The following is a 25,771-nucleotide window of genomic DNA, read 5'->3' as shown; positions in this document are numbered from 1 at the left end:
CTATCCCTAGCCCCCCGGGATACAGGCACAGCCGCTCATAAAACCCCAAGATCCATGAGATGACTTTACTTTTCAAGGCGGTTGTCTGCCTTACAAATTCCGGATACAAATTTTCACATGTTTGATATGAAAATTAATTTTGAAACATAGGTTCAAAAGCAAAAACTTGATTTTAGTTTCCAGTGGCAAGACGCTGGGTGCTTCCTAATTATTTTATCTTCAAAATTACCCTGTCAGGTTGTCGCGTGACTGAAATTTTAGACATCTCTGGGGAGGACAGCCGGGTCGCCCCGGGGTCGGGGAAGGGCACACACGGGCCTCCCGCCCAGCTCCAGCCGTACCAGGAGAGAAGCCACAGGTGCCACCGTGATGGTTTATTCATCGACTGATGGACAGTCGGGTCACGTCTGCCCCTTGGGGCGTGGACTGTGACTGGCGTGTGCACAGGCTTCTGTTTGACCCCAAGGAGCACCTGCACCTTCTCACCAGCAGTGGAAGCTTCCAGAGCCTTCGTGTGCTTCCCCCATTTTGTTATAGTTGCTGCTGCCATTCTCAGGCCGTCCTGGGGCAGGTGACGTGGCTGTCTGGGGTTTCGGCCACATCTCCCTGAGCACGAATGGGCTGTGTCTCTGCAGGTGTCGTCTTTCTGCCTTGACTAGAGAGGCCTGCGGAAGTCATTTGCCCGTTTTAAAGGTGTGTTGGCTACCAGCTGCTGAGTTACAGCCGGCTTTCATTAAATACAGAAACACTTCACTGTGATCAGATGTTTGCCACCCACAGGTCCCTTCCGTCTTCCTGCTACTGTCTCCTGCCCACGGGACGAGGCAGACCAGAACAATTACTTTCTGTGTTGGGACAAATGGAGCTTTATTTGGCTCCTTTCAGCCCTGCAATTATGTGAAACTGCCGCCCTTTGACCAGCTGAGTGAGATGATCTGATGACCTTGATTTTTCAGTCCAGCTGCCTTGGGGACGGCAGACCCAATTGTCCAGAGTGTTTAAGACGTTCTTCCTTAGCAGTTATATTCTGAGTCTTGACTTGGAAGTAGATTCACATGTGAAAGAAAAAGTGGGCAATAAGCCCTGATATAATCCATTCATATCTCCCTCAGTTTTCCAACAGAGTACCCCAAATTTCCAAAGTTTGCATGAAACAGTTTCCGAACTACAGCTTCACAACTATTTGAGTAGCGGCTATAGCGCTAGATAAAAATATCCCTTCTACCTCTATCTTAATTTCTTTCTAAATAAGGTCAGTATGAGCAAGAACCGTCAGAGCCTAAAACACAACTTACCGCCTCACTGACCGAGGCCACATTTCTTTAAAATGACCCATAGCTCAGGCCTCCCTGGGGGCGCAAGGGGTCAAGACACAGCCTATGAAGCTGTCCGCAGCCTCTGCAGCACGAGTTCCATCCCCGGCCAGGGAGCAGCCCACAGGGCGCAGCAGACCTCTCCTGGCCCGCCACTGCTCCCCTCAGCAGTGGATTTCAGTCAGTCTGCCTGTTCTGCTCCCCACTCTGTCTCTGGTGAACCCTCTCACCGCCCCCCCACACCTCTGGCCTGTACCCCAGCTCTTGCGTACATGAATAAATACATCTTTTTTAAAAAATGACCCACAGGTTTAGACATATACACGCTACAGTTTATGTCCAGCGGTAATCCCTGCATCTGCTAACTACACGCTCTCAGCCCTCGGAGGTGCCTTCAGAATTGTAATCACTCTTTGGAACCCCTGACCTTAGAGGGTGACCTTGTGTGGAGACCAGTTTTCCCGAGGATGGAATCAACCTGCTTGTGCCTTTTATAAAACGGGAGATTTCAGACCAAATGCTCTGAGGAAAAAGAATTTCAAGTTTCAACAGATATTATTTACTCTTTGACCAACCCCCACACACCGCACACCACGCACACCACACACACACCCCACAGATGCAAAGTTAAGAAAATTTTGCTGGTGGGAGACAAAAGCCTGCCCACCCCTCCCAGGTGGACAATATCCTTTTAATATGTGGACTGGATTTGCCAGTTTTTTGAAAGTAATATGGCATCTAGCTTTCTCTTTGCTTCATTCAGCATGAGGCCTGGGGGCAGGGGCCGGGTCAGGGGCCTGGGGCCAGGGGCAGGGGCCCTGGTCTGGGGCCAGGGGCTGGGCCCTGTGCTGGGGACACACCTGCACTGCGGCTTCGCTGCTGCTCCCAGCAGGGCGGGAGCTCGGGCTTCACTACTCGGCTGCAGCGCACAGTCTGGGTTGAGCCTCTTGAAGGAGGTGACCGTGAGCTGTGGGCTGTACATGGCTCTGCCTGGGGGTCTACACCGGCGGGACCCTTGCTGGGTCGGCCACTGTCCACAGGGAAGCTGGGGAGCAGGCGGGGCTGGGGCCTGTCCCAAGTGTCCGTCTTGCCTTGGCGGCAGGCGGGTCAGCGCTTCACCCCGCGGCCCCCTCCCCACCCCGTCTTCCACGCACGGCTACCCAGGGCTGCCTCTCTGGATTGCGCCAGGGCTATTTTCAGGCAGAGGGAGAGAGGGCCAGCCCCTGCTGCCCACAGCCTTACACGGCAGACCAGAGGAACACGCGCCGTCCTGGTCTGGGCGCCCCACACCGCTAAGTGCCTGGCCCTGGCCCGGGGCTCCCCGCTGAGCCTCGATCTGCTCTTCTGCAAGGAGGCCGAGAGCCAGCGACCTGGAATCATGCGGCTTCTCCTCCGGCCCCCTCTTCTCTTCTGTTTGCTGCAAATGAGCTCAGGTAATGGTCTCCCGGCCGTCCGGGGTCCCGCTGCTCCCGGGCAGGCTCCTGTGTTGTCTGGGGTGGGTGCCCCCTCTGGGGTTTCCCTCTGCACCCTTGTGATCTTCCCTATCAAGACCCAAGAGGCTTTTTTTTTTTTTAAGTTAAATATCAGCGTCATAAGCCAAGACACAGAGGCGTCTGTTCTGATACCAGAGGGAGGAGCCCCGGGGTCTGGGGAAGCTGTCGGGGTCAGAGTCACAGCCGGGCACTGTGGGGGGTCCCGGGAGGGGACTGAGCAGCCCCCTCGCCCATAGGCTCCCCCAGGAAGCTGTGGCCTTGATGCTCCAGCCTGAGGGTCAGGCCCTCGTGGGTTCGTCGGCCCCCCGGCCACAGCGCTGAGACGGCCCCTCCCAGGCGAGAGCTCAGCCCCTCCAGACGAGAACTCAGCCGTCGCCAGCCGGGAACTGTCCCCACAGAAATCCCCAGTCACCAGCACAGGTAGAACCAGCACCAGCTCCCCCAGCCCCTCGAGCTGCTCCTGCTTCCATTGAGGCCTGCCTGGCTGCCTCAGCGGCCCTTGGGGAAGGGAGAGCCACCAGCCACTTCTCAGACCTGGCGTTGGGGGGGGTGGTGCCTGGAGCCACAGGCCCAGCAACTCCACGTTCCGTGTTTGGGTTTCTCGGGTCCTGACGGGGCATCTGCAGACCCGGCTCGGCCTCCCCTCCCCACCCTCCCACGTAGGAAGCACCCACCAGGGGCCACTCTCAGCCTGCGAGTCCCCGGGAGGGAGGTTTCTCTTCCTTCTTTCACAGCCACCAGCTGGGAATCTGAACTATTTCCAGCTTTCCGAGACCGAGACCCACCCTACAGAAGCAGCCTGTTCCCCAAATTCCCCTCCTCCCAGTGCATCACCTCACATCTGTCACCAGGAAGCCCGAGGACCTGGTGTGACAAGGAAACACGTCCTCCTGCAGCCACCCAGGGGCAGATATTGTTCCCATTTTAAAGCTAAGACCCAAGTTCCATGCGCGTGGCCCGTGCTGTGCGGGTGCAGAGAGGGCGCTGGGCTCCCTCGCCCCGTCCCGGGCCCACCGGCGGCTCTGTCCTGTCCCCCCACAGGGGACGTGCCGCCTGGCATCAAGGACATCATCTGCCTCTTGTATCACGGGAACTGCCGGCTGGTTTTCTGCCACTCGGATGAGAAGAAGAGTGAGATCTGCTCGGAGCCCTGGAACCGGAGCTGCGTGCCCCTTGGGGGCCGGAGGAGGACAGCAGCAAGCCAGAGGCCAGTGGTGCTGCCAGGCCTGAGTGCCAGCTTCTGGGGGCAGGAGACGTGGGCCGGGGGCACGGGCGGCACACTCGGTCCTCAATACATTCACGGGGTGAGCCCAGCCCCGGGGAGCCTGCTGCTTTCTGACAACGTGCTTTGCCTTTTTCTATTTTTTAAAGAGATGCAGGATTTTTGTGAAGCTCCATCTCTGCCCCCTGCTCCAGGGAGTGTCTCTTACCTCCCTCAGGTGCGCTCTAAACTAGAGCCCAAGCTCCGAGGCGTCCCCAGGGAGGGGGTTGCAGCCAGACTCGCGGCCACACCTGCTCTCCTCACTGCCCCCACACAGCGGCCTTGGGAGCCTCAACCCTGTCCTTGGCTCCCCAAGTAACATGGCAACAGACCACATGTCAGTAGGTTTTGTTGTTTGCAAATGCTTTCTCTTGGGTCCTCAGCTCACGTGATGATCTTGGGTGTGGCAGGAGGTCCTAGCAGTTGGGTTTTAGGCATGGGAGGGATATGGGAATAGAAGGGCAAACATCAGCCCAGTAGAAGGTCCACAGCGGGCCTCTCGGCAGGCTTAGCACCTTGCGGCCTGCTCTAGGTCACCTCCAGTCACCTGTGTCTGAACACTACGGTGCTGGCTCCGAAGATTCCTTGAGCTTTCAACCCAGCCTGGCTTTCCTCTGCTCAAACTCGTTGGCCCCGGGCCCATCAGCCAGCTGTCCCGAGCGGTGAACACCAGAGCAGGGAAGTGCAGAAGAGCCATACAAAGCCAGCGCGGATGTCTGAGATGCGAGCCGAGCTCTAGCCCGCACCTCTGGGCCTGCGCTGTGCTCTGTGCACAGCCTCAGTCCGCTGGCTCGGGACTGAGCTGGAGTCACTGCCGGCCGGGTGCTGGCTCACCCCTGCTGGTCTCCGGGACGTTGGCCTCTGTCTGGTTCCTCACTTGCTGTCGTTCATTTCCAAATGCGACCCGACGACTCCGCGGGCTGTCCCTGGAGCCCCCGAGCCCCTCCAGGGCTGCAGCCCGTCCTGGCGGGTGCCAGCTTCAGCGTGAGGGCCCCAGGGGAGACGCGGCCGCAGAGCAAGCCCCGCAGGCTCTGCGCTTACCCAGCACCCAAGGGTCGTCCACAGAGGACTAATGAGAGACGGGGTGCCTGGGGGTGTCTGGGGGAGTTTGCGGGTGTCTGGGGTGTCCACGGGCCAGCACTGCCCTTGAGCTGAGCCTGATTCTTGTCCTGTGAAAAGGCCTCTGTGAGATGCAGGGGTCAATGGACCCCGGACAGAAGCCTCGATGCTGCTTCCCACTCCACCCCCTGAAACGTGGATCAGGTGACCCCATATCTGTAGCACCCATTTTCTCTGTTAAGGGCGGGCGAGCGGCCAGGCTGGTGGCCTCCAGGATGCCCAAGCCCAGGTGGCCACGGCCCAGCTGCCCGCAATACCCGCACGGGCCAGCAGGGGGCGCGGCGCCGCCGCAATGCTGGCCAACGGGCGTCAGGCCGGTTTTTCAACTTTCCTTTTATGGTGTCTTTATTTCACATTTGTCTTGGCGCCCTAAGTCATATCCGTTTCCCAAAATATAGACTTTTCTTTCCCTTAGTGAAGTCACGTTGGTAGAGGACACAGGCTGCGGGTGGGAATCGTGGAGCATGACCAAGGCCCACAGCCCCAGCTCTGCCCTCCCTGCACCTGGTGCCTTCGCCTCCGCGACCCTCGGGCTGGTGACCACTCGCCAGCCCCACCGCCCAAGGGCTCTTCGGGTTTTGCTTGGTTCATCTGCTGGTTTGGCTCCTCCATTTCCCACGAGAAGGAAATCGCGCGGGATTTGGCGTGTCCCTCTGACATTTCCCAGAGAACCGCCCCCGGCCCGTCCATGTTGTGGCAAGCACCGGGGTCTCGCTCCTGTGTGTGTCCACCGGGTCTCACCCACTGCCCGGCCTCGGGCGCATACGCTGCGGCGGGTCTCGGTTGCTATAAATGCTGCCTCTTAAACACGGGGCACAAATGTCCCCTCAACTAGCCAGACTTCATTCTGACAGGGCCTTAAAGCCACTGGCTGAAGGGAGCAGCCGCAGGGGGTCCAGGCCAGCGCCTGCGAGGCTGAGTCCCCAGCGCGTCCAGCCTCTCTGGGCACCAGTCTAATGACAGCGCCGCCTTCGCTCACCCCGCGGTGGGAAACACAGTTTGTGAGGCCACTTCGGTCCAGCCCCAGGGGTCAGGACGTTTGTTAAAGCTTCACGCGCAGCTCTCACTGGGAGCCAGGCCCGGCCTGCAGCTTGCCTGTGAACAGTGCTGCTTCCCGAGGCGGCCCAGCTCCGGAGTTTGGGCCCAAGAGCAAGCAGCCCAGCCCCGAGAACCCTCGCTGTACGGAGCTGGCTCGGGGCAGAGCCATGGGGTGTGCGCAGTGCAGGACCCCAGGGTGTCTGGCGGGTCTGGTTTGGAGCCGTGCCCTTTGCTGCCTCCCCACAGAGCCTCAGGCAGAACTGCCAGCCAAGGGCAAGAGGAAAGTGGGGTGGTGTCCACCCCAGAAGGCGGGGCTGGCCGGGAGGGAAAGGTAGTGACTGTGCTCCTCCCTCCCGTACAGTGTTGTGGCTGCTGCTGGGGCGCCATCCCCTTCGAGGACACAGGCACCTCTGCCCTCAAGGGTTCCGGGGCCAGGGCGCCAGTCCTGGGGATCTGAGCACCCTTCCTCATAGGCAGCACGGCCATAAAGGGGAGGGGTCTTCAACCAACTGAACAAGAAAAACCCTCAAGATGGCCCCTGTGGTGTCAGGGGCCGCACCGTACACTTCCCACCTCGTCACTCAGCCTATTCAAGACCCTCCTCAGCCCCCCCCCCCCGCCAGGCACCATCGAGGCCTCAGAAGAGCCTCGTCAGGCAGGATCCCGTCTCAGCAGCCGTGGCCCAGCCACGCCCCACACTCCAGGGACGAGGAGCGGCCCCCAAAGTCCTGTCTGACACCCCAGTCTTCAGACGGCCAGAACCCCAAGAGGCAGAGGCTGCCCTGCTCCCTCAGCACCAGGCCAGACGTTAACACCTCCCTTGTGGCCCCTGCACAGGCGGCCCTGGGCCACACACACTTCACCTGCAGAACCGGGTGCCGTCCTGCTGGGTCCGAGGACTCACAGGCCCCGTGGATGGGCCAGCAAGGGCAGGGGCCCCGGGTGTCTTGGGGGAGACCCTCCGGGGCTTTGTGGTCTCTCTTAGGCTTTAGGAGCTTCCCTGAAGCTCTGCGGCCAGGGCAGCTGGGGTGCACGTAGGACCCTGGTCCGGTCCACTCCCTCTCCCTCCATCCCGTGGAAGGGGCTCAAATCAGACACCCCGGTTCCTGGGGCTGGTCTGCTCACGCCGCCGCGCTGGCATGCGGATGGCCTCGCTCTGAGGGCCATGCAGAGGCCCCGCTTTCCCTTAACCCTCACCAGAGGGGAGGGATCGCCACTCCCTAGGCCCCCTCTCTGGTGTGGGACCCCTCCTTGGCACCCCAGGCTCTTCTCTCCATTGTCCAGCTCAGGATGGAAATCCTCGTCTCCCCAGACGACGGTGGGGGACCTGCATCATCACCGGAGCCTGGCGCCAAACACCTGGCTGCCCCAGGCGCCCACTGTCTCCTCCGCAAGCAGCACCTGGTCAGAGCGGCTGCACCCTCTGGACTCTTAGTTCCTCCCCCAGATTATGCACCTTCTCTGCCCAGGCTTCTGCCCAGGGCCGTGCCTGGCAGGCACAAGCTGTCTTTGACCATCCACCCCCTGTGGAAGGGGAGGGAGGGGGTTGGGGGAGGGGAAGATGAGGGAAGTGCAGGGGAGCCCCGTGGGCAGCAAGTGGCGAGTTTCCAGCCCCACAGCCTGGGGTGGGGCCCAGAAGTCCCCCCACCTCCCGGGAGGCAGGCAGCCCAGTGCCCGAACAGAGGAACTGTCTCTCTGGAGGGGGCCCAGGTGGGCCTGCCCCGAGGCAGCAAGGCTGCCAGGACCGGAGCATGGGGGGAGGGTCTGTCCTCCCTGGTGTGTCCGTCCACCTGGCTCCTTTCACAAGCCCCCGGTGTCCCAGCCTGTGAGCAGACACGGGACAGGGGCAAGGCAGGGGCAAGCAGTTTCCCACGGCGACATGAGGGGCCGGGCCCTTCCCAGAAGTGAGGTCAGTAGGGGCCAGCCAGGCCTCCTGGAATCCAGGGCTGGTGGCAAAGTGCAGGTGAGTCAGGCCCGGCTGTGCAGGGCGGGGCTGGTACTGGGCGGGGCAGGCCGCGGCAGCCGGGAGCCTGGCGTTGCCCTCTGTTGTCTCACTGCGTGGTGTGGGAGGGGCCGGAGGAGCATGGACGGTGCCAGCCGGCAGGAAAGGCGCTCTCAGCCAGAGCTGCTCGGCCGCACAGGCCGCTTCCTCGGGGCTGCAGTCCTGGGGGCTGCCACCATCCTGGGGGCTGTGGTCTTAGGGGGCTGTGATCCTGGGGGCTTCATAGATATAAAGAGTGAACAGGTTCCACCCTGTAGCCCGTCAGGAACCCATGGGCTGCAGGGACAGCCAGCCTGTCCCCCCACCGAGGACCCCGCAGGTAAAGGAGCCTGAGCAGGCCCAGCCGCGTCTCTGCAGGCGCCGCAGGGAGGGCGAGGTTAGGTCCCCACGGCCTCCTCCGGCCTCTGCACGCCTGCAGGTGAGGACAGCTCAGACCTGCAGGCCCTCCTGTCAGGAAGGGCGACAACTTGCCCCGTCCCCGCCTGCACACACCACATTCACACTTGCGCTCCCTGGAGCAGCTCTCGGGAGCGAGCCCCGTGGGACGGCTGGGCAGTGAGGCTTGCCGCACCCTGCACGGTCCGATAAACTCTTGGTCTGACTGTGCTTGGGACTTTATTTCCAGTGAGCACTTGCCGGGGCCTCAGGGACCCTCCCGTGCCCGGGGCCACGCAGTTCTGACACTCGTGCACCTGAGCTTCAGGTATGAGGAGAATATCTTGCTGAAGTTGTTGGGCCTTTTATCAGAGAACGGAAGCGATCAAAGCTTCCCTCGGGCTCCAGAGGAAAGTCCCTCCGCCAGGCCTCGTCAAAAGCCAGTCTCTCCCCTCTTCCTGCCTCGTGTTCTCCCCAAACTACCTGTGGGGAGACCAGGGCCCCTTGTGATGGGGACGGTCGTCCATGGGCTCTGCCTTCCTCCCTTGAGCCTGGGGCGGCCACCTGGGTGGCAGCAGGACACTGGGGTGTCAGGGGCCCACCAGCCCGAGAGAACAGGGGCAGGAGGAGCCGAGGCCCCTTGTCTGAGCAGCGGGGCCCACCCGGCATCCCCCGCACCTCGCCAGGTGGTGCACACAGCCTCCTCCGCATGCTGAACCTGTTCCCCGGGCGCCTGGAGGGCTGGAGGGCCGCGCAGTCCTAAGTCAGGTGAGGACATTTCCCTAGTTACTGAGGAGTTTCTCACTTCCCGGAGAGGCGGGTCTGACTCTTCAGCAAAGCAGCCCGGGTTTGTTTCCTGCTCCACCTCGATGCCCAGGGGACTGAAGGGCACCTCGCCCTCCCCGCGGCCCAGCAGGGTGCAGTGCCGGGGTCCAGCTGGCATCGGAGCAAGTGGCTCGGGTTTCCTGCAGAAGTGCGGGTGGGCAGGAGCGGGTGGCAGTCAAAGAAGAGCAAGTAAGATCAGGGGTGGGTGTCAACAGCTGGCATGACGGTGGAGACAGCGACACCAGCCTCCTGCGCTGGAGAGAGCTTTCCCTTTGCTGGAGGGTGTCCGGGCAGCCCGGAGGGTATCAGTGCCGCCCGCACACTGGGCTGGAGAGGGAGGGCATGGGGCGCGGAGGGGGGTATCGGTTTCCGCTCCCACGACCTTCCACCTCTGCCACAGGTGCCAGATGTCCTGGGGAGGACGCGGCCAAGGGCCGCTGCCTGACGCCTGCGCGGTGACTGTCCCGAGACTTGACTTCAGAGGAGGCGCAGGGCAGAGACTTGTTGCTTCTGGAGAATTTAACAGAGAGGTTCCTTTTCCTGTGCCCCAAGGATGTGCACGTTGCCCCCTCCAAGACTAGAGTCAGGCTGGTCGTGACTACAAATAGGCGTCTGCGCGGGACAGGCCCCGGGGACGGAGGGTGAGGCGGGAGCTTCGTCCTCCCACTCGCACGAGGCCGGAGGTGCAGTCACCTGTCACTTTCCAGGTTTCTCCTCTGCACAGTGAGTTGTCTTTCCCAAAGGGTCTGCTCGAAGCTCGGCCACTTCAGGCTCGCAGACTCCCAAAGGGGGAGCCCTGCAGCGCCCGCAGCTGTGGCCAGAGCTGTGAGGGGCTCATCCAGGGCCCGAGTACCCGGCGTGGATGGGGCTGTCACTGCCTGGGACACAGGTGGAAGGCACTGGGCCAGCACGAGGCCCCCAGCTGGGCCCCTCCCCCAGGAGCCTGTGGCCCGCCCCCTCCCCCAGCACAGCCCCCCAGGACACTCCTCAGGGAACAGGGGCGCCCGGTGTTGTGGGTCTCAGGCGCTCACTGTCATGTTCACGCTTCTGCACCGGGCCTACCTCTCGCAGACAGAGGCCAGGTGGCCACGAGCTGGACCGCCTCTTCCTGGTGGCCTGGCCCCTGAGCAGCTCCCGCGCGCCCCGCCCACTCCACCTGCCAGGGCTTTCAGGGAAGGAGTCCAGGCTCTGCCTGTGGGCTGGACACTGTCTGTGGACATTCTTTACCCTCAGGAAAACTCATCATAAACATATGCATAATGAGTGTTCTTGTTCTGGAAAAAGCCCCGTGACAATCACTTCAGTGTCCCCGCTCCTGCCCTGCCAACCTCACCTGACCTTGGCTCTTCTGCCAAAGCGCACAGTGTAACACAACCCTCTCAGCAGGCCTCAGAGAGCTCATTCGGTAAATGGAAAGCTGAAATCCCACGTGCCACCGGCACAGTTTAACCAGCAGCTTCACTACTGCTTGGGACAGGAACATTCACCCTGGCTGGTACCTGGGTGGCCGGAGAGTGGCGTAAGGACGGGGTCCTAAGGGAGACCCTAGCCCAGGCACTGTCTCCCAGGGCCCCCTCTGTCTCCTCCAGCTAGTTCCTAATCCGGGCACTGACTAGTGTGGGTAGTTCAGGCCTGAACACGAGCCCAGACCAATGTGCTCACACGCGCCTCCAGCTCGCCAGGCACTGGGCCCCTCCTGCAGGCTGTCCAAGGCCCCACGAACTCCCCCGAGGTCCCACAACGCCCCCAAAACTGCACAAACGCCCCCAGGGTCCCACTGGCCTGTCTCTGTCACCTCCAGGCGGGTCTCAGGGAAACAACAGAGGGCTGCAGGCAGAGTCAAGGCACTGAATAAGGGGAAAAAACAGGAGAAGCGCCTTGCAACCTGTAACGTGCTAAATAAAAAGTTCTAACTTGATGCCTCTACTGGGCATCCTGTAGAGTGCAGTGAGCGCTCTCCTAGAGTAGGCGGGTGCTGTCCCAGAGCTTTGCGGGGACTCGCAGAGCATTGTGGGTCCAATGGTAGAACCTTGTGGGTGCTCTCGGGAGCCCTGCGGGCACCCTTGTAGAGTACAATACCGTGAGGGCATCTCACCCTGCTAGAGCAGCCACGCTGCCCTCCAGGAAGACCCGTAACCCTGGAAACCCTGGGCGCCCCGAGAGCAGCCGTGGTTGTGCGCCCCTCGCCGTCGTGAGCGCCCGCTGCTGGGTGACAGGTGACCCGGCGCTGCGGGGCTGGAAGTGGGGGGGGGGTCTGGGTCATCCCGGCCCGGCCTGGCCTGGGCAGCGCGGCTCCTGGACAGAGCACCATGGGGCGGGGCTGGGAGCGCCCGCCGCGACCCTGCGCTCACTGGTGTGGTGTCCGGTGGGGTCGGGGCCTTGTAGGTTTTCTCTTAAGGGTCTCAGCGCCTCACAGGCTGTTGACCAGACGCCTCTCCCAGTTCTTTTGAGGGGGAAACACCTTCCTCTACTTTTCTCGGTCTGCTGGTGGGAAAATAATGGCCACAGGATAGCCAGAGGGAAGAGGAGCGTAGTGAGCGGCGCGTGGGTGTCACACAAAGCGTGCCAGGGCCCGTCCTTCCAGCGAGTCTGGGGGATTTAGAAAGTGGGGGAGATGAGCGACTCGGGGGGATGGACTGAGCAGTCTCACAGTCTAAAGGGAGGAATGCAGGCCAGCTGACCTCCGGTGCGCTGGAAACAGGCCCTGCAGGTCCTCCTGGGGCGGATCAGGCTGCCTCTCACTCCAGCGCTACCACAGAGGTTTGGCGTCTGCTTCGTGGAGCTACATAATCAGGTAAAGCATCGGTGTTGATCTGCTGTGCTCAGTTCCCTTCCACTGGAAACAACACCACGTCCTCACTCTCTGGGCAGTCGACCTGGCCCTCCAGTTCTGCGCCCGCGGCCTCTCCACGGGCAGCTCAGAACACAGCAACCGGCTCCCCTTCCAGACAGCGGGCGAGAGCGTGAGAGGGCCTGGCGGGCCCCGGCCTTTGCATAGCCCGAGCTCAGAAGGGGCGCCCATCTCTTCTGCCAATTCCCATTTCTTAGAAATAGGCGTGAGGCCAGCCCCCAAGCGAGACCCCGAATGCCAGGAGGCAGGGTCCCCAGAGGCCATCTCGAGGTGCCTACCTCTCCCACCTGCACCCACGGCCTCGTGACTGTGCTGGGGGCGGCTGGCTTGGGGCTCCGGCTAAATTCCACCACCACCTGCCTTTGCTCATAAAGTTTTTTATTTGCACAAACCCCACACCTGTTTGTCTGCAGGCTGCTGAGGACGGCTTGTCGCACACCTGTGCGTTTGCATCATTGCAGCAGGAACCGGAGGGCCAGCAGAGCCCCAGCCCAGCACCCCCAGGTCTGCCAGTGGGCGTGATGATAAAACCTTTAAGTGTGGAAGAGGAGAGTGAGCTAAACATGCCAGCCCGACACCACCGGCTTGACTTTCTCTTGGCGCTGACACTGCAGGGTCCCCAGGGCTCTTCTGCAAAGAAGGCCCTGGACTCTACCCGGGAGGCGAGGGTGAACTGCTGCTTCAGCTCCCCAAGTCGTCTCCAGCTTCCCCTCCCCCTTCCAGCTGCAAAACCCGCTTCCCAAACCTTTGACAAAAAGACTTGCCTCAAGCCGTGACTGGATGTTTCGCAAAATCTTTGAGCCAAACTCAGACTTCACCCATTCCTTCCTCTTAGCCTGCCTCTCCTACCCTTAAAATTCAGATTCTAGCGCTGACCCCACACCCTGTTGTCACAAGCAGGCACCGGACGCCAGGGGCAGCGAGGGGCGTGTGGCATGTCGGGGCCGCCCCTGCCTATTTTCACGGCAGCCAGCAGGGGCCTTTCCAGCACCGGTTCTGACGCATGGCCAAGGCCGAAGCCCCATGTTTGTGAAAGGTTTTCCCTGGGGTTTCGCCTCTTGCCCTTGGATGCCCCTCTCCCTCTACCCCAGCCCCAGCCTGGCGGCGGGGTGACCACGATTCTTCTGGAAGAGACACCTTTTCCCTGAAGCCCTCACCCTGGAGCCGCCGGCGGCTGTGTTTTCACTGGGGTTGAGCGTGGGATGCAGCCAAAGAATCCACTGGGCGTGTAAAAGTGTGAACAGAAGGTCAGGCATCGTGCACACTTACTCTCCTTGCTCTCGGGAGGGTGGGAGGCCGGGAGGCTGTCTCCGGCGGCCTTGCGTAGTTTTACGGACAATTTCCGGGCTCGGGTTTGCCCTCAGGAGCCGGCGTCGGCCCGCGCCCTGCTGGGTGTGATGTGGGCTCTGGGAAGACACGGCTGTGCTCGCTGCTAAGGCCTCACATTCCCCGACGCGTTCGGGCCTGTCGGGAGGTGTCATGCCACCCCTGGCTCTCTGCACACAGCTCCTTTCCTGTGCGGCGCCACCGCCTGAAGTGTGTCTCCTCCTTAATGCAACCACCATCCACGCTGCGCCCCAGCCACACCCCGGCGTGGCCCTGGGCCCTTCCCCTCCTCCTTCCTTCTCTCCGGCTCACTCACTCATGCCCCCGGGTCGCGGCCTTCCGGGAGCCTCTGGCCCTCACCGGGCTCTGCTTCCCCGGCTCTGCTCCCCCGGCAGCCGCAGCCCCAGAGCCTCCGCTCAGCTCTTAGGCTCCTGACCCCCCCACACCCCCATCCTCCAATTGTCGTCGCTGTGATGCTTCTTTTTTGCTCAAACATAAATGTGCCCTTTTGCACATCCTTCGCTGACCTGCTGCGTCCCCTGTTCCTCACCTGTCCCGGGATTGTTTCTCCTCTGTGTGTTTCTTCCCGGGTGTCCTCGTTTGAAAATATCTCCGAGTATTCAAAGGGTGGATGCAGCTTAGGGCCGGCCTCTGCTTTCTCATTAACACAGACGCGGGGGAGGCCCTGCCCGTGAGGGTGACGCCCCGGACTCTGCCCCCCGGGACGGCCGGCGATGCCGGGGGTCGCGGCAGTGCTGAGCGTGGACGGGCGCGCGTGCTCGCCACACCGCAGAGCAGGGCGCCGCGCTCAACCAGGGGGCCGGGGTCGCGGGCGGGGCGCCTGGGCCGGCTCTGGGGGCCGCGCAGGCCAAGTGCAGATGGACTAACTGCCGAGGTGTTCACACCTCCGGTTTCCAGCCCGCTCTTACCAGGCCCCTGGAAAGTGGCGGAGACAGTTACAGAAAGAGGGAAGACTGGGCTGCAAGGTGAGGTGCCGGCGAGGTGCGGCTATTCCCAGGATGGTGATGTGGTCCCTGGTACACAGGTCAGGCAACAGTGGCCCCAGACTGGTGATAAAGACGAGGCCGCTCGCCTGCTGCGGCCTGGTGACCCCACGGACAAGGACTGCGTGTTGCAATCCTGGGGTGAGAAGCTAGTGCGCAATAACACCGGGGTACCTCATCCGGCCTAAGTCTTGGCTTCCTCATTTGTGAAATGCAAATCATTGTCTCAGCCTGACTGAATCAAGCATGATTCAAGAGAAGTGAATGGGTGTAAATTGCCTGTGCGGTGCGTTCTGTGTGCGCCGCACCAACGTCAGCCTGTGGCCGTCGCCACCTCCCGCCAGCGCCTGCCGTGAGAACGTTAAGTTCCTGAAGCTTCCCCTTTCACAGTCAGTGGACAGGATCATCCCGCCCTGAATCTAAGACAGCGACCAAAGGACGGGTGAGAAGTGCAAAGGCGTGACTTTTACCTCAGGGGCTACCTTGTCTCTTCCTGCCATTAGGCTAGGACAGCATCAGGGTCCGAGCAGGAGCTGAAACGCTCTTTCTCTGTCCCGGGGTCCCGGGAGAGCACAGACACCCACAGGCTTTGGCTGCTGAAGTGAAATAGAGGGACGGGTCTCCAGGTTGGCGGCAACCCAGCTCCCGTTGCAAGGAGGTCAGGTTAGGAGCCGCGGAACCGAGAAGCCACCGGCCGGAGATGCAGGCGCCGGCGCTGAGCTTGGAGAGCCCGTCCTGAGGCAGGTGCCAGGAGGCAGCAGGGGGACGGCAAGGGCGGGGCACCGCTTTTCTGAGGAATTTGATAATGACTGAGCAGAGCGAGGTGATGGTGTGAGGAGGAGAAAGGGCCGCGGACAGGCTAATTTTAGATCAAGAGTTGAGAGCAATTTGGGGCCACGTTGGAGGAGCCGCCGGAGAGAGTGAGAGAGTAAAGGGGTGAGTGACGGGGGCGGCTTCCCGAGGTCGGGAGAAGAGGCTTGGAAAAGAGGAAAAGTTCCTCTCAACGAGAGCGAAAGGGGCAAGAACAGGTGCAGCCTAGAGACCTGAGGAGAGTCAGGAGCGTGGCGAGTCGCTGCGCAGACGGTTGGCTGCTGTGCCCACAAGGTCCCTCCGCGCCGCGAGAGAACGCGCACTTCCGGAGCTCTGCACGGCCTTGACGTCTGTTCTTAAAATCACGCGCTTTTGGTGTTTCTCATTTGAGGAGAACATCCTCAAGTTATCTAAGCCGTGAAGAGAGAGACGGGGAGCAGCGCCCCCCAAGCCGCATTCATCCAGGAGACGTTTCCTTTCCCGGCGGCGGTCGCCCCGGCTGTGCCTGCAGTGGAAGGCGCGGCCTTCGAGACCCGGCCTGGGCATGATGTGGATGTTCGTTCCGTGGCCCGAGGACTGCCCTGCACAAGTCGCTCCCCTCCCCCACCTGACACACAGTAGGCGCTGCCTAAGAGCCCCACTGTGGGCCGCGCCGTCCCTGACTTGGCTGCCCCGAGAGATCCCTCTCCGCCATGGACTGGTTCTTTTGTCCTCGCTCCTATCCCAGCAGCATGAGGTGAGCTTGGCGCTCCCCCGAAGGAACGCCCAGGGGGTAACTGGGGGGTTTGGACGTGGGACCCGAGGCAGGCTGAGAGGGGCTCTCTGTGAAGGTGGGCCTGTGGTCACTGGGTCAGTTGAATTCCCTTTCCCAAAGCTAAGCAGTATCCGCGCGAGACCCCTGTGGGATCCCGGTGGGTGACTCTTCTGGAAAATGCAAGTGCCAAGGAAAATGCAAGTGCCAAGTGCCAAAATGCAAGTGCCAAGGAAAATGCAAGTGCTTAGAGGTGAAGCATTCGCCCACCAGGGGCTCGTGGAGGCGGACACTTGGTCCCTCGGTGTGAATTAATGCCTGTGCTTTCCTGGCCCGCTGCCCCCCACCCAGAGGCATCTCTGCGGGGTCGACTCCCCTTCTAAGGTAAGGGTCATAGCTCAGATGCCCCCAGAAGACTCATGAGCATAAAAATGCCCAACGTGGGACGAGTAAGAGCAAGGCTGAGCTGAGGCCAGGCGCGCCGTGAGAGCAAAACACTCCCAGACACGGCGCCACACCAAGGACTCGAGCGCGTCACCTTCCAGAAGAACAGGTCATCTGTGGTTTTAGTCGGGAAAGGGTTTGTCTCCTGTTTCTTTGCTTACAGTCTTGCAAAGAGAAACAATTAAGCTAAAAGAACAGCGATAAGGCCGGGATGTCAGCATTACCTCACACACACAACACGCAGTGAGAACACGCGGACCAGGGCACACGTTGGAGGCAACTGGTGACTCCCGCCATCTAAGATCCCACCGCACGGCTAAGTCTCAGGATGTTCACAGAGGATTCAGGACAGTGTGTGGCCCAGGGTTACTCTAGCCGGTAACAACACGAGGGGGAGTAACAGGCCTTTAGTACTCGCTGGCTTGGAGCACGGATTTTGAAGACTGAGGGAAACGGAAACAGATTTCAGAATCTCAGGTGGGCGGGAATTCAGTACATGCGTTGGGCCAAGCACCCGGCAGAGAGAGCCTGGCACACCCGGGGGAGCCACGAGTCCCAGCCCCCGGCTTCCAGGTTACCCTCAGGCGAGTGGGGTGAGGGAAGGGAGGAGGTAGAGTCCCCACAGCCCGGGAAATGGAAGCCCCCAAAGAAGCTGGGGGCCTGCCCGGCCGGCCTGGCGGAAGCTGACCCTGTGAGGTGGCTTTCCGGCGGGTGTGTGAGGCGGAAAGCGGAAGCAAGAGGAGCACACCTGAGGCACAGAAAGACAGTGATGCCGCTTCTCGCCAGCTCTTGCCCCTCCCCGCGTCCCGTGCCGTGAATCTCTGCCCAGTCACCATGGTGCCCAGAGGGCAGGGGTGCTGGCAGCTGCTAGCTGGTAGCCCGGGCAAGCCACTCCACCCCTCCAGGCCTCCGTTTCCTCTCCTGTGACTGGGATACCGCCCGTCTTTGTCCGCATCGCTGAAGCAAGGGGGCCATGCCGGGATGAAGTGATGGCTGAGAACAGGAGCCACATTCCACTGGGTCAAGATAAGGGTCGAAATCCAGCGCCCTTGCTGAGCGCTCACGCCCCAGTCTTCAGGCTGCCTTGACGTGCTGACCGCCCCCCACTGGCTATGCTTCCCGGGCCACGGGGCGCTCAGGGGTCACACGGTCCTTGCGAGGCTGTTCCCATCGTCAGCCCTGAGCTTTCCCTGTGGTCTCCGCGCCTTGTTTCTGGGGCTTGAGGCTCAGAGAGCTAAGTCCATCACGAGAACAGATGACGGGGCTGCAACCGGCCCTCGTGCCCCACGTCATGTGGAGCCAAACCCGCTCCATTCTCCAAGAACAGGATTTAAGATGTGACGAGGAGAAAGCGCGGCGGGAAGAAGAGAGCTCGCGGCTGCCGTCCCGCCGCTGCAGCCCGCCCAGCACAGAGGAAGCCCGGGCCTGCACGGCAGCTGGCAGCCCTGTGTGCCAGGCCCTGCCCCGGCCTGGGGCCGGGGCCGGGGCCGGGGAGCTGCAGGGCACTCGGACTCTGTCAGCCTCATGTCCAGCCACGCCCTACTGGCGGGGAAGCTGGTCACGCCATTACTGAAGATGCTAAAGGCATTCCTGACGTCACGAAAGGGGATAAGAAGGAAAGCAGTCACGCTCGGTTCCCTGGGGTAGAGAAATGGACACGCCTTGTCCCTCTCCTCCTGCTGGAATTTTTATCCCCAACACGCCTTACTTCAAAATATTTTTTTTAAAATTCAGACGTGCTCCTCAAGTTGATTTTGTGTGTGGGAAGGGGACCGCCTCGACGGCCTACCCCCAGCTTTCAGTTAGCAGGTGAGGAAAAATGGCTCTTGTTCCCAAAAACACTTAGGAAGCAGTGATGATACCCTAGAAACACCTGCTGGTCGTGAAGGGGCAGCTCAGGCCAAGGGCTCCCCCCGAGAAGGTCGTGGTCCCCAGGCCCAGTGTCCCGCGCCCGCTGGCCTGCCTGGGAGTTGCTTCAGTCTCCGTGGCGCCCGGCCCGCACTGTCTTTTGTCTTGCATGAGGCCGAGCAGCTTCCTGCACTCACAACACGTCCCACCCACACCCACCTCCTGCCTCCCTCCCATTGGGAGGCATCTCTGCTTCATCTCCACATCTGAGAGTCAGAGGAAAGTTAGACTTCAAATGGATGGTGTGTCATCAACTCAAATTCTTCTTAAGCCTGCCATCTGCACCCACTGTCCAGCAGGAATGGCCTGTCCCCTGCGTTTCCACGGCCCGTGCTTGACCCCGGGTCCTGTCCACCTCCCAAGCTCCCTGAGAAGGACCGGGACAAGTGCAAGGAGCTCTAGGTAGACGCCCCCTGGACACTCAGCCAGGGCCTGTCCCACCGCAATGGATGCTCGGTTTGCTCTCAGAAGCTGCCGGGCCCAGGGTGCTGAACACACTCCTGGACCTGCTAGAATCACACCACACGGTGCAGCAGCCAAACGCACTGTCCAGCTCCCCGTGAGCCGTCTGTGACAAGCGCAGCCTGCCTGGACCCCACACACCAGAAGAAGAAGAGCCACTGGCCCTACGGGTGCGGAGCCGGGCGCGGCAGGGCTGCCTGACCCTGGCCGCTTGCCTGCCTGAGTAAGCAGAGGCCCGGCTGCTGCTCAGCCCTGACTGCGGGCAGCATCACCAGCCAGGAGGCCCTCAGTACGCCATCAGCATCACCTTTCTCAGATGGGGAACAATGAGGTGCTGTCTTACTCACGGACAGTGACGGGCCAGCCCGTCCCACCCAGTTAGGGTGCTGTTCTCAGCCGGGGCAGGGGCAGAACCCACATCCCCTCCCGCCTCGCCACCTCAAAACCCACCTGCTTTATCAATTTCAGGCGCACCTGCGCAGGCTCAGGTGTGAGCACGTGGCTGGCACCGTGACCCTGAATATGGCCCAGGTGGGCTGATGCAGCTCCGGGGGCTCAGACTCCCCCAGGATTTTAGGGAAAGGAGAAGAACCTCAACCATAGGGTGGCAGACAACCCCCTCCAGCCCCATCCTGGGCCTCCTGCCAGAGGGGAAGGGCCTCCCCACCCAGGCCCGCAGCAGGCCGCGCCAGGCAGGGTGAACTGGGCGCCTGCAGGGCATCCTGACAGCCGGGCCCGCGGCGGGTTTGCTTCACCCCTTAGGTTTGTAACCGACTCCCGTGAGTGGGTGTGTGCTGTGTGGTAAGAGCATCGGCGCATCGGAGCTACGTCAGGTGTCATCACTGTGACATTACAGGAATGGCAGCCACTCCGTCCTGTCACTGGAGACTCAGCCCAGCCTTAAAAAGGGAGCAGGCCGGTCTCCCGGCAGTCCCACTGCGGCGCCCGCCATGAGGATCCATCACCTGCTGCTGGCCTTGCTCTTCCTGTTCGTGATGCCCGTCCCAGGTGAGGGGCTGGGGTGGGCGGCTGCTGAGGTGAAACTCTCAGGGTAAGCCTGGCTCCTTTCTTAGAGAGCTCGGGATGGAGAAGAGTGACGCGTGGGGCTGACGTCTCCTCTTGCTTCTGACAGGGCGCCAGGAGGCTTAGAGCAGACGGTCACCCCTGCCAAAAAAGCAGCATGACATAAAAACTTTAATATCGACCAGAAAGGTCAATTTAATGCGAGGACAGAAGGACCAGCTGCCTCTGTCAAGCTCAGTGCTGGAAGGCAGAGGCTTTGGGTGATGGGAGGCCCGGGGAGCCCCCGGGGTCACCCCACTTCCCAGCCACTGTGGTTCAGACGTGGAAGCCTGATGATTGGCCCTTTATTCTGTCCTTCTTCCTGGTTCTATAGAAGAAGGAAAAATGAGTCAAAGACAGGCGGCAGGCAGCGGCTGGGGGTGCCACGGCCTTGCCTAGGCCGGCAGGAAATCTTCCCGGCCCTGTTCTCGTTGCAGGCCGCGGCGGCATCATCAACACGCTGCAGAGGTACTACTGCCACGTGCGGGGCGGCCGCTGCGCCGTGCTCAGCTGCCTGCCCCGGGAGGAGCTCATAGGCCGCTGCTCATCCACGGGCCGCAAGTGCTGCCGGAAGAGGAAGTGAGGCCCCGGGACACGACGGCGGGGCGCGGAGACACTGATCGGTGCAAAGCAAATGAAATGTTCTTTTTTTCAGAAAAAAATTCAAGTCGGATTGTGTTATTTTAAGAACCCAGTTATGGCGCTAGTTGCTCCCAAGTAGGCGACTCGGGAAGTCCGTGGCTCGCCTTCCTTCACACACGGTGGCTCCCGGCTCCTGAGGGGCCACGCTGGCGTCCCAGGGGGAGCAGGAAGGAGCCTCTTGGCACCCAGCAGACAGGGCTCCCCGCGCGCTCGCCCCGTGCCTTGGAGCTTCTGCTCCCCCAGCAGCCCCCATCACACCTCCTCCTAAGGCTTGACAGAACCCCTTGGGGTCAGCCCAAGTCCTTCTGAAAACTTTACACCTCAGAGACGAGGAGAATCCGGCCCCGCCGCTGCGGCCCAGCCTCCGCTCTGCTCTGCCCGAGCTGGGCCTGACATACTCGCCCTTCCAGCTTTCTCTCTAAGCTCCGGCCAACCCTCCGGGCCAGCTCAGCTCCACCTGCTTCCTGCAGACACAGCCAGTTCTCACACACCTGTGCTCGCCCTCGGTGCACTGCCGGCCGGCCTGAGTCCTCCCTGAGTCTTAATTGGTGTTGGCATCGGGCACACTCCCACGTTCCCCTCCGCACACCTGAGTGTGTGGTTTTGAGGGCAAAGCCTTGTCTTGATCATCTCTGGGCTGCCCAGCGAGGTGCCTGGAGCCCTGGGGCCAGCAGAGCCGGCTGAGTGGAAGAGCAGCCTGGGACTCGGGGTCTTGCTGTTGAACCCCCGACTCAGTGTTGACATAGGGCGATTCCGGGGGTGGAGAGGCACCATCGCTGACACCAACTCCAGTCAAGGAGCAATCACAGAGGAAAAGACCAGTAAGCCTGAGTCTATATTGATATGTATTTTTTTTAAGATTTATTTATTTATGCATACAAGAGCTGGGGCGCAGGCCAGAGATGCGCGAGGTGAGAGGAGAGTGGGGAGCAGAACAGGCAGACTGACGAAACACACTGCTGAGGGGAGCAGCGGGGAGACAGGAGAGGTCTGCGGCGCCATGTGGGCAGCTCCCTGGCCAGCCGGGAATTGAACACGCGCTGCAGAGGCTGCGGACAGCTTCCCAGCACGGTGCTTAAACCCTGGCGCCACCAGGGAGGCCCCTGTATTGATATTTTTTAAAGAAAAGTAAAGCAAAGAGAAGGAAGGAAAAGGACTGACGTCCACTTCCCAGGCTGTGGGGGACATCACACGCCCCCACCCCCGTCCCCGCGTGTGGGGCCGAAGGAACAGGCCGGGGAGCTTCTCCGTGCGGAGATAGTGGCTGATGGGTTCCCAAAGTTGACTATAAACCCTCACACGCGGGAAGCAAAGCAAGCCAACGTAAAGTCCAGAGTAAACACAGATCAAAACGCGTCACAACTCAATGACTTTAAACCAGTGATAGAGGGAAAACCTTAAAGGCAGTTCTAGGGGAGGGCAGTGAACGCAGAGGAACAGAGAGAGGCGCGACAGGGAACTCTTCGCCGGAACCTCTGTGAGCGGGAATAAAGTGGGTGATGCCTGTAAGCAGGAAAAGAAAGCTGCCGACCTTGAATCCCACCTCAGCAGAAAAGGTTTCAAAAGTGAAGGCAAATGGGATCCGGGCGGCGGGTGTGTCAGTCAAGGCGGCTCCATCAGTGACAGCCAATGTGCCACCTGGTGGGGGGTTTTGATAGTGGGGGGCTGTGTATAGGAGGAGGACAGAGAGTATGTACAGGGGGTCCCCAGGGAAAGGGGAGGTGCCAGGTTCCCTGTCCCACCCGAGGGAGGGTGGAGCTGAGCAGCGGGGCGAAGCCGGAGAGGAGGCTGGGGGAGGACGGAAGGCAGCCGGAGAGCCGGGGGCCCGGAGGAGCCCGTGGAGCAGACACGTGAAGAAGCTGCCCTTGCTTCTTGGCCTTGGCCTTGTACCGGGACTTGGGGGACAGGAAAGAGACACTTGAAGCAGACGTGGGTGAGAGCCCCGTGGGGAGGCGACAGTGGCAGCCTTTGTCCTGATTTTGAGTTCGTTCTTTTCCTTCCAGACTTGTCTGGCCCCTTCTGCCCCCGTCCTGTGGGTCCCCGCCGGCAGGCACCCTACACGTGGGGCAGCCTTTTGGGTCTCAGGGGCCCTGCTCTGGGCCAACCCTGTTTGGCTGGGCATTTACCCACGAGGGGATGGTAACTTGGGGGGCTTCGTTCAGGAACTATTTTATCTATTGTTTCCCTTCTCTTGTCTTTACTGCACGCACGTCGTATTAAAGTTCCTTTCCATTAAAGTCTTACCCACTAGGGCATGTTTTGTCTTGATGCAGCGGATGGCAGAGCCTATTTACAACATGCAAGTTTGGGGGTTCTGGGGTGCCCTTTTCCCTGCCTAGTAACAAGCAGATGTGGGAATCTCTGCACCTTCTTAGCTTTTGTTATCAATTTAAAACTGCTCTAAAAATAGCCTAATTAAATAAAAAAGGTAAAAACATTTTAAACGATAACAACACAAAACAAAACAACTGCTCACCAGCAAGCCTGGGGCAGGAAGCAAACACCGAAAGAAGTTTTCCAGGCAGAGGGAGAGGATGCGGGTGGGAGCCGGGCCGCGTGTGGGGTGGGGCCGGGAGCCCCGCGCTGCCCCTTCGAGGCAGAGACTGTGGGTTCAGGGAAAGACCCCGCGCCCGCCGAGGCGCCGGGGGTACAGGCGAGGGAAAGGAAGCTCGCGAGGCCGGGAGAGCTCCGCGGCGGCAGCGGTCATTCCATCCACGCAGACACAATGGGCTGACCGCGCCGGCCCAGGGCCCCCGACTCGGGGCTCTGACGCGTGTCACCAGGGAGGAGGAGGCGTTTCCCCAGTGATTGAGGGACTCAGTCACCAAAACACGGGTGGGAAAGCGCCTCATGACTGTTATAGAGCAGCCCCGATATTGAACGGGTTCCTGGCTGTGGGTCCTCACCCGCGCGCATAAAAGGGACTATGAATACTCCACTACAGACACACACAAAAGGTTCATAAAAGGTTTATTTACCAGAGAAAAAGAAATAAGGAAAATGTACAACTCAGGGAGAAAATAGGAAAATAAAGTTTTCAATGCGTCCTACCCGATCTGCCGACCTGGAAACCCAAAGTCACTCCCAGAGCTGGCCGGACCCTGCGAGCTGGCGGAGAGTCAAAATGGGGGCCCCCCCAAAGCCCACGTGTCTGGCTTTTATATCCACCTGGCTGCTGAACCCCACCCTCAGGTCCCAGCCACCTTCCCTTGGGTGGGGATGGGATGTGGGGTTCCCAGTGTCTTTGGCTTTGGCCTGGGGTGGGGGTGGAGTCCACAAAGCCTGTATGGGATTAGCTTGAGGACAGCCTTTTCCCCCTAACATGACGAGGTTTCAAGGAAAAACTGATAAAAGTGGAAGGAGAAGCAAATGACTAGTCACAACCGGCCATTCCCACGCTCCTCTCTGTGGAGCGAGAAAAAAAGCAGCCACAATGTCAGTAAAGAGACAGAAGGCGGACAGCAGCCTGCGGCCCGACTGCAGCTGATGGGCCACGGCGCCCGAGAACGCCAGAACACGGTGCACCGGGGTGCGGGCAGCGCTCGCCGAGCTATAACACTCGTGCCCAGAAAGCGAGACCATCGACAACCACGCTGGGTCTTCCCCCCGGGCGTTCAGAGACGCCAGCCACCCGATGCCTGGGGAAACACCCGAACAGGGGGCGTGAGTCAGCATCCCGCGAGCGCGGCAGAGAGAAACCACCTCAGAAAGGAGAAAACACTGTGAAACTCTGAAAACGAAAGCAGCAGAGCAGACGGCAGGGCAGGCAGCTGCGCGGGGCTGGGGGCCCGTCTCAGGATCAGGAACTTTGACAGTCAGTGGGAGAAAACTTCCCGAACCACGACCTACATTCCCAACAAGGAACTAGGAAAAGGGAGGCAGCGAGGTGAAGACGCGGGGAAAGCTGACATGCAGCAGTGGAGACAGTCAACACCAAACACAGCTGGCTGCTGGCGAGGCTTCGGGAGTGGGAGTGGAATGGGCGGGCAGGGCGTCTCTAGGCTCTTTAGGAGGAAGGAGGCAAGTGGGGGGAGGGAGGGAGGGAGGGGAGGGGCAAGGAGGGGGGAGGGGACCAGGCCGCAGGTGAGACCCGCCCTCCCCTCCGGGAAGGAAGCCCAGACCAGTTCTGCCTCTTGATGCAGGCAGGGTTGGCACAGGCGCCAGGACTTTCCATCCTCACCCATGACCCCTGCAAGGTCAGGCCACGATGCTCCCTCTTCCCCTTTAAGGTGCCCCAGCAAAAGCAGGGCCGGGCTCTGTGCCTCGCTACCGAATTCCAGCGGCCATTTGTGCATCGTCCCTGGGAAAACACCTGCTCAGCCCGTCGCCTGTTTCTAAGTCAGCTTGTTTGTAGTTTTGCTGCTGAGCTGCTGATTCCCGTGTGTATTCTGGACATTGATCCCTTACCAGACATGTGCCTTGCGAACATTCCCCCGTCCGCAGGTCGTCTTGTCGCTCACTTCCTTGCCGTGCGTGGCCCGCAGCTGTGTGACAAGGTGGTGAACGTCACTTCTCAGGGAGTTCAAATCAAAAGCAGAGACAACACTGCACGCCTGCTAGGACGGCTGCGTGTGGCAGGTGCCGGTGAGGGCGTGGAGCCAAGCGGAGCCTTGGGGAGCAGGCCCGGGGGACCCGGTGACCCCTCAGGGCTTCACCATGCGATGCAAGGACGAGGTGACCCCTGGGCGGTGGTGTGGGCGCCAGGTGCCGAGGCCTCCCTGTCCCAGAGCTGCAGGCCCCGGACCCCCGAGGAGCAGAAGCAGCCGCGCTGAGCAGCTCCCCCTCGACCTGCCCTCAGCTGCCAGACGGCGTGAACCGTGTCGACTCAGGAAGGTCACGCAGCAGCTCGCGCAGAGGCGAGGACGCAGGTGTGGCCGGCTGCTTCCTGAAACTCGGGCCCACACCTTCCCTCCCTCCCCTTCATTCTCTGAGGAGGAGAAACCAACCCCTGTTGCCTCATTTTCTGCCACTTTGGGATGAAGGTAAATGTTCAGGGACTTTCCACGCCCCGGCCTCCTCCCTCAGGGCCCGAACCCCTCCACCCCACGAACCTGTGCTGGGAAAGCCCGGCAGCAGGGCCGCAGG

The 25,771-nt window shown here is 60.9% G+C and overlaps 1 protein-coding gene across 1 annotated transcript; it reads left to right on the top strand.

Moving 5' to 3' along the window:
- Positions 1-19,932: 19,932 nt before the first annotated feature.
- LOC311169645 (beta-defensin 103A-like) lies at positions 19,933-20,627 on the top strand (the record flags this gene model as incomplete). The annotated part of the gene is made up of 2 exons (XM_084231760.1): positions 19,933-19,990; positions 20,482-20,627. 2 exons carry the CDS (start codon positions 19,933-19,935, stop codon positions 20,625-20,627), a joined length of 204 nt encoding a protein of 67 aa, XP_084087886.1.
- Positions 20,628-25,771: the final 5,144 nt, after the last annotated feature.

The sequence above is a fragment of the Talpa europaea genome (assembly GCF_964194135.1).
Source record: "Talpa europaea genome assembly, chromosome: 4".
In the NCBI taxonomy this organism is placed as follows: Eukaryota; Metazoa; Chordata; class Mammalia; order Eulipotyphla; family Talpidae; genus Talpa; species Talpa europaea.
Note: the sequence above shows the minus strand (reverse complement) of the source record. Positions and strands in the feature narration are given on the sequence as shown.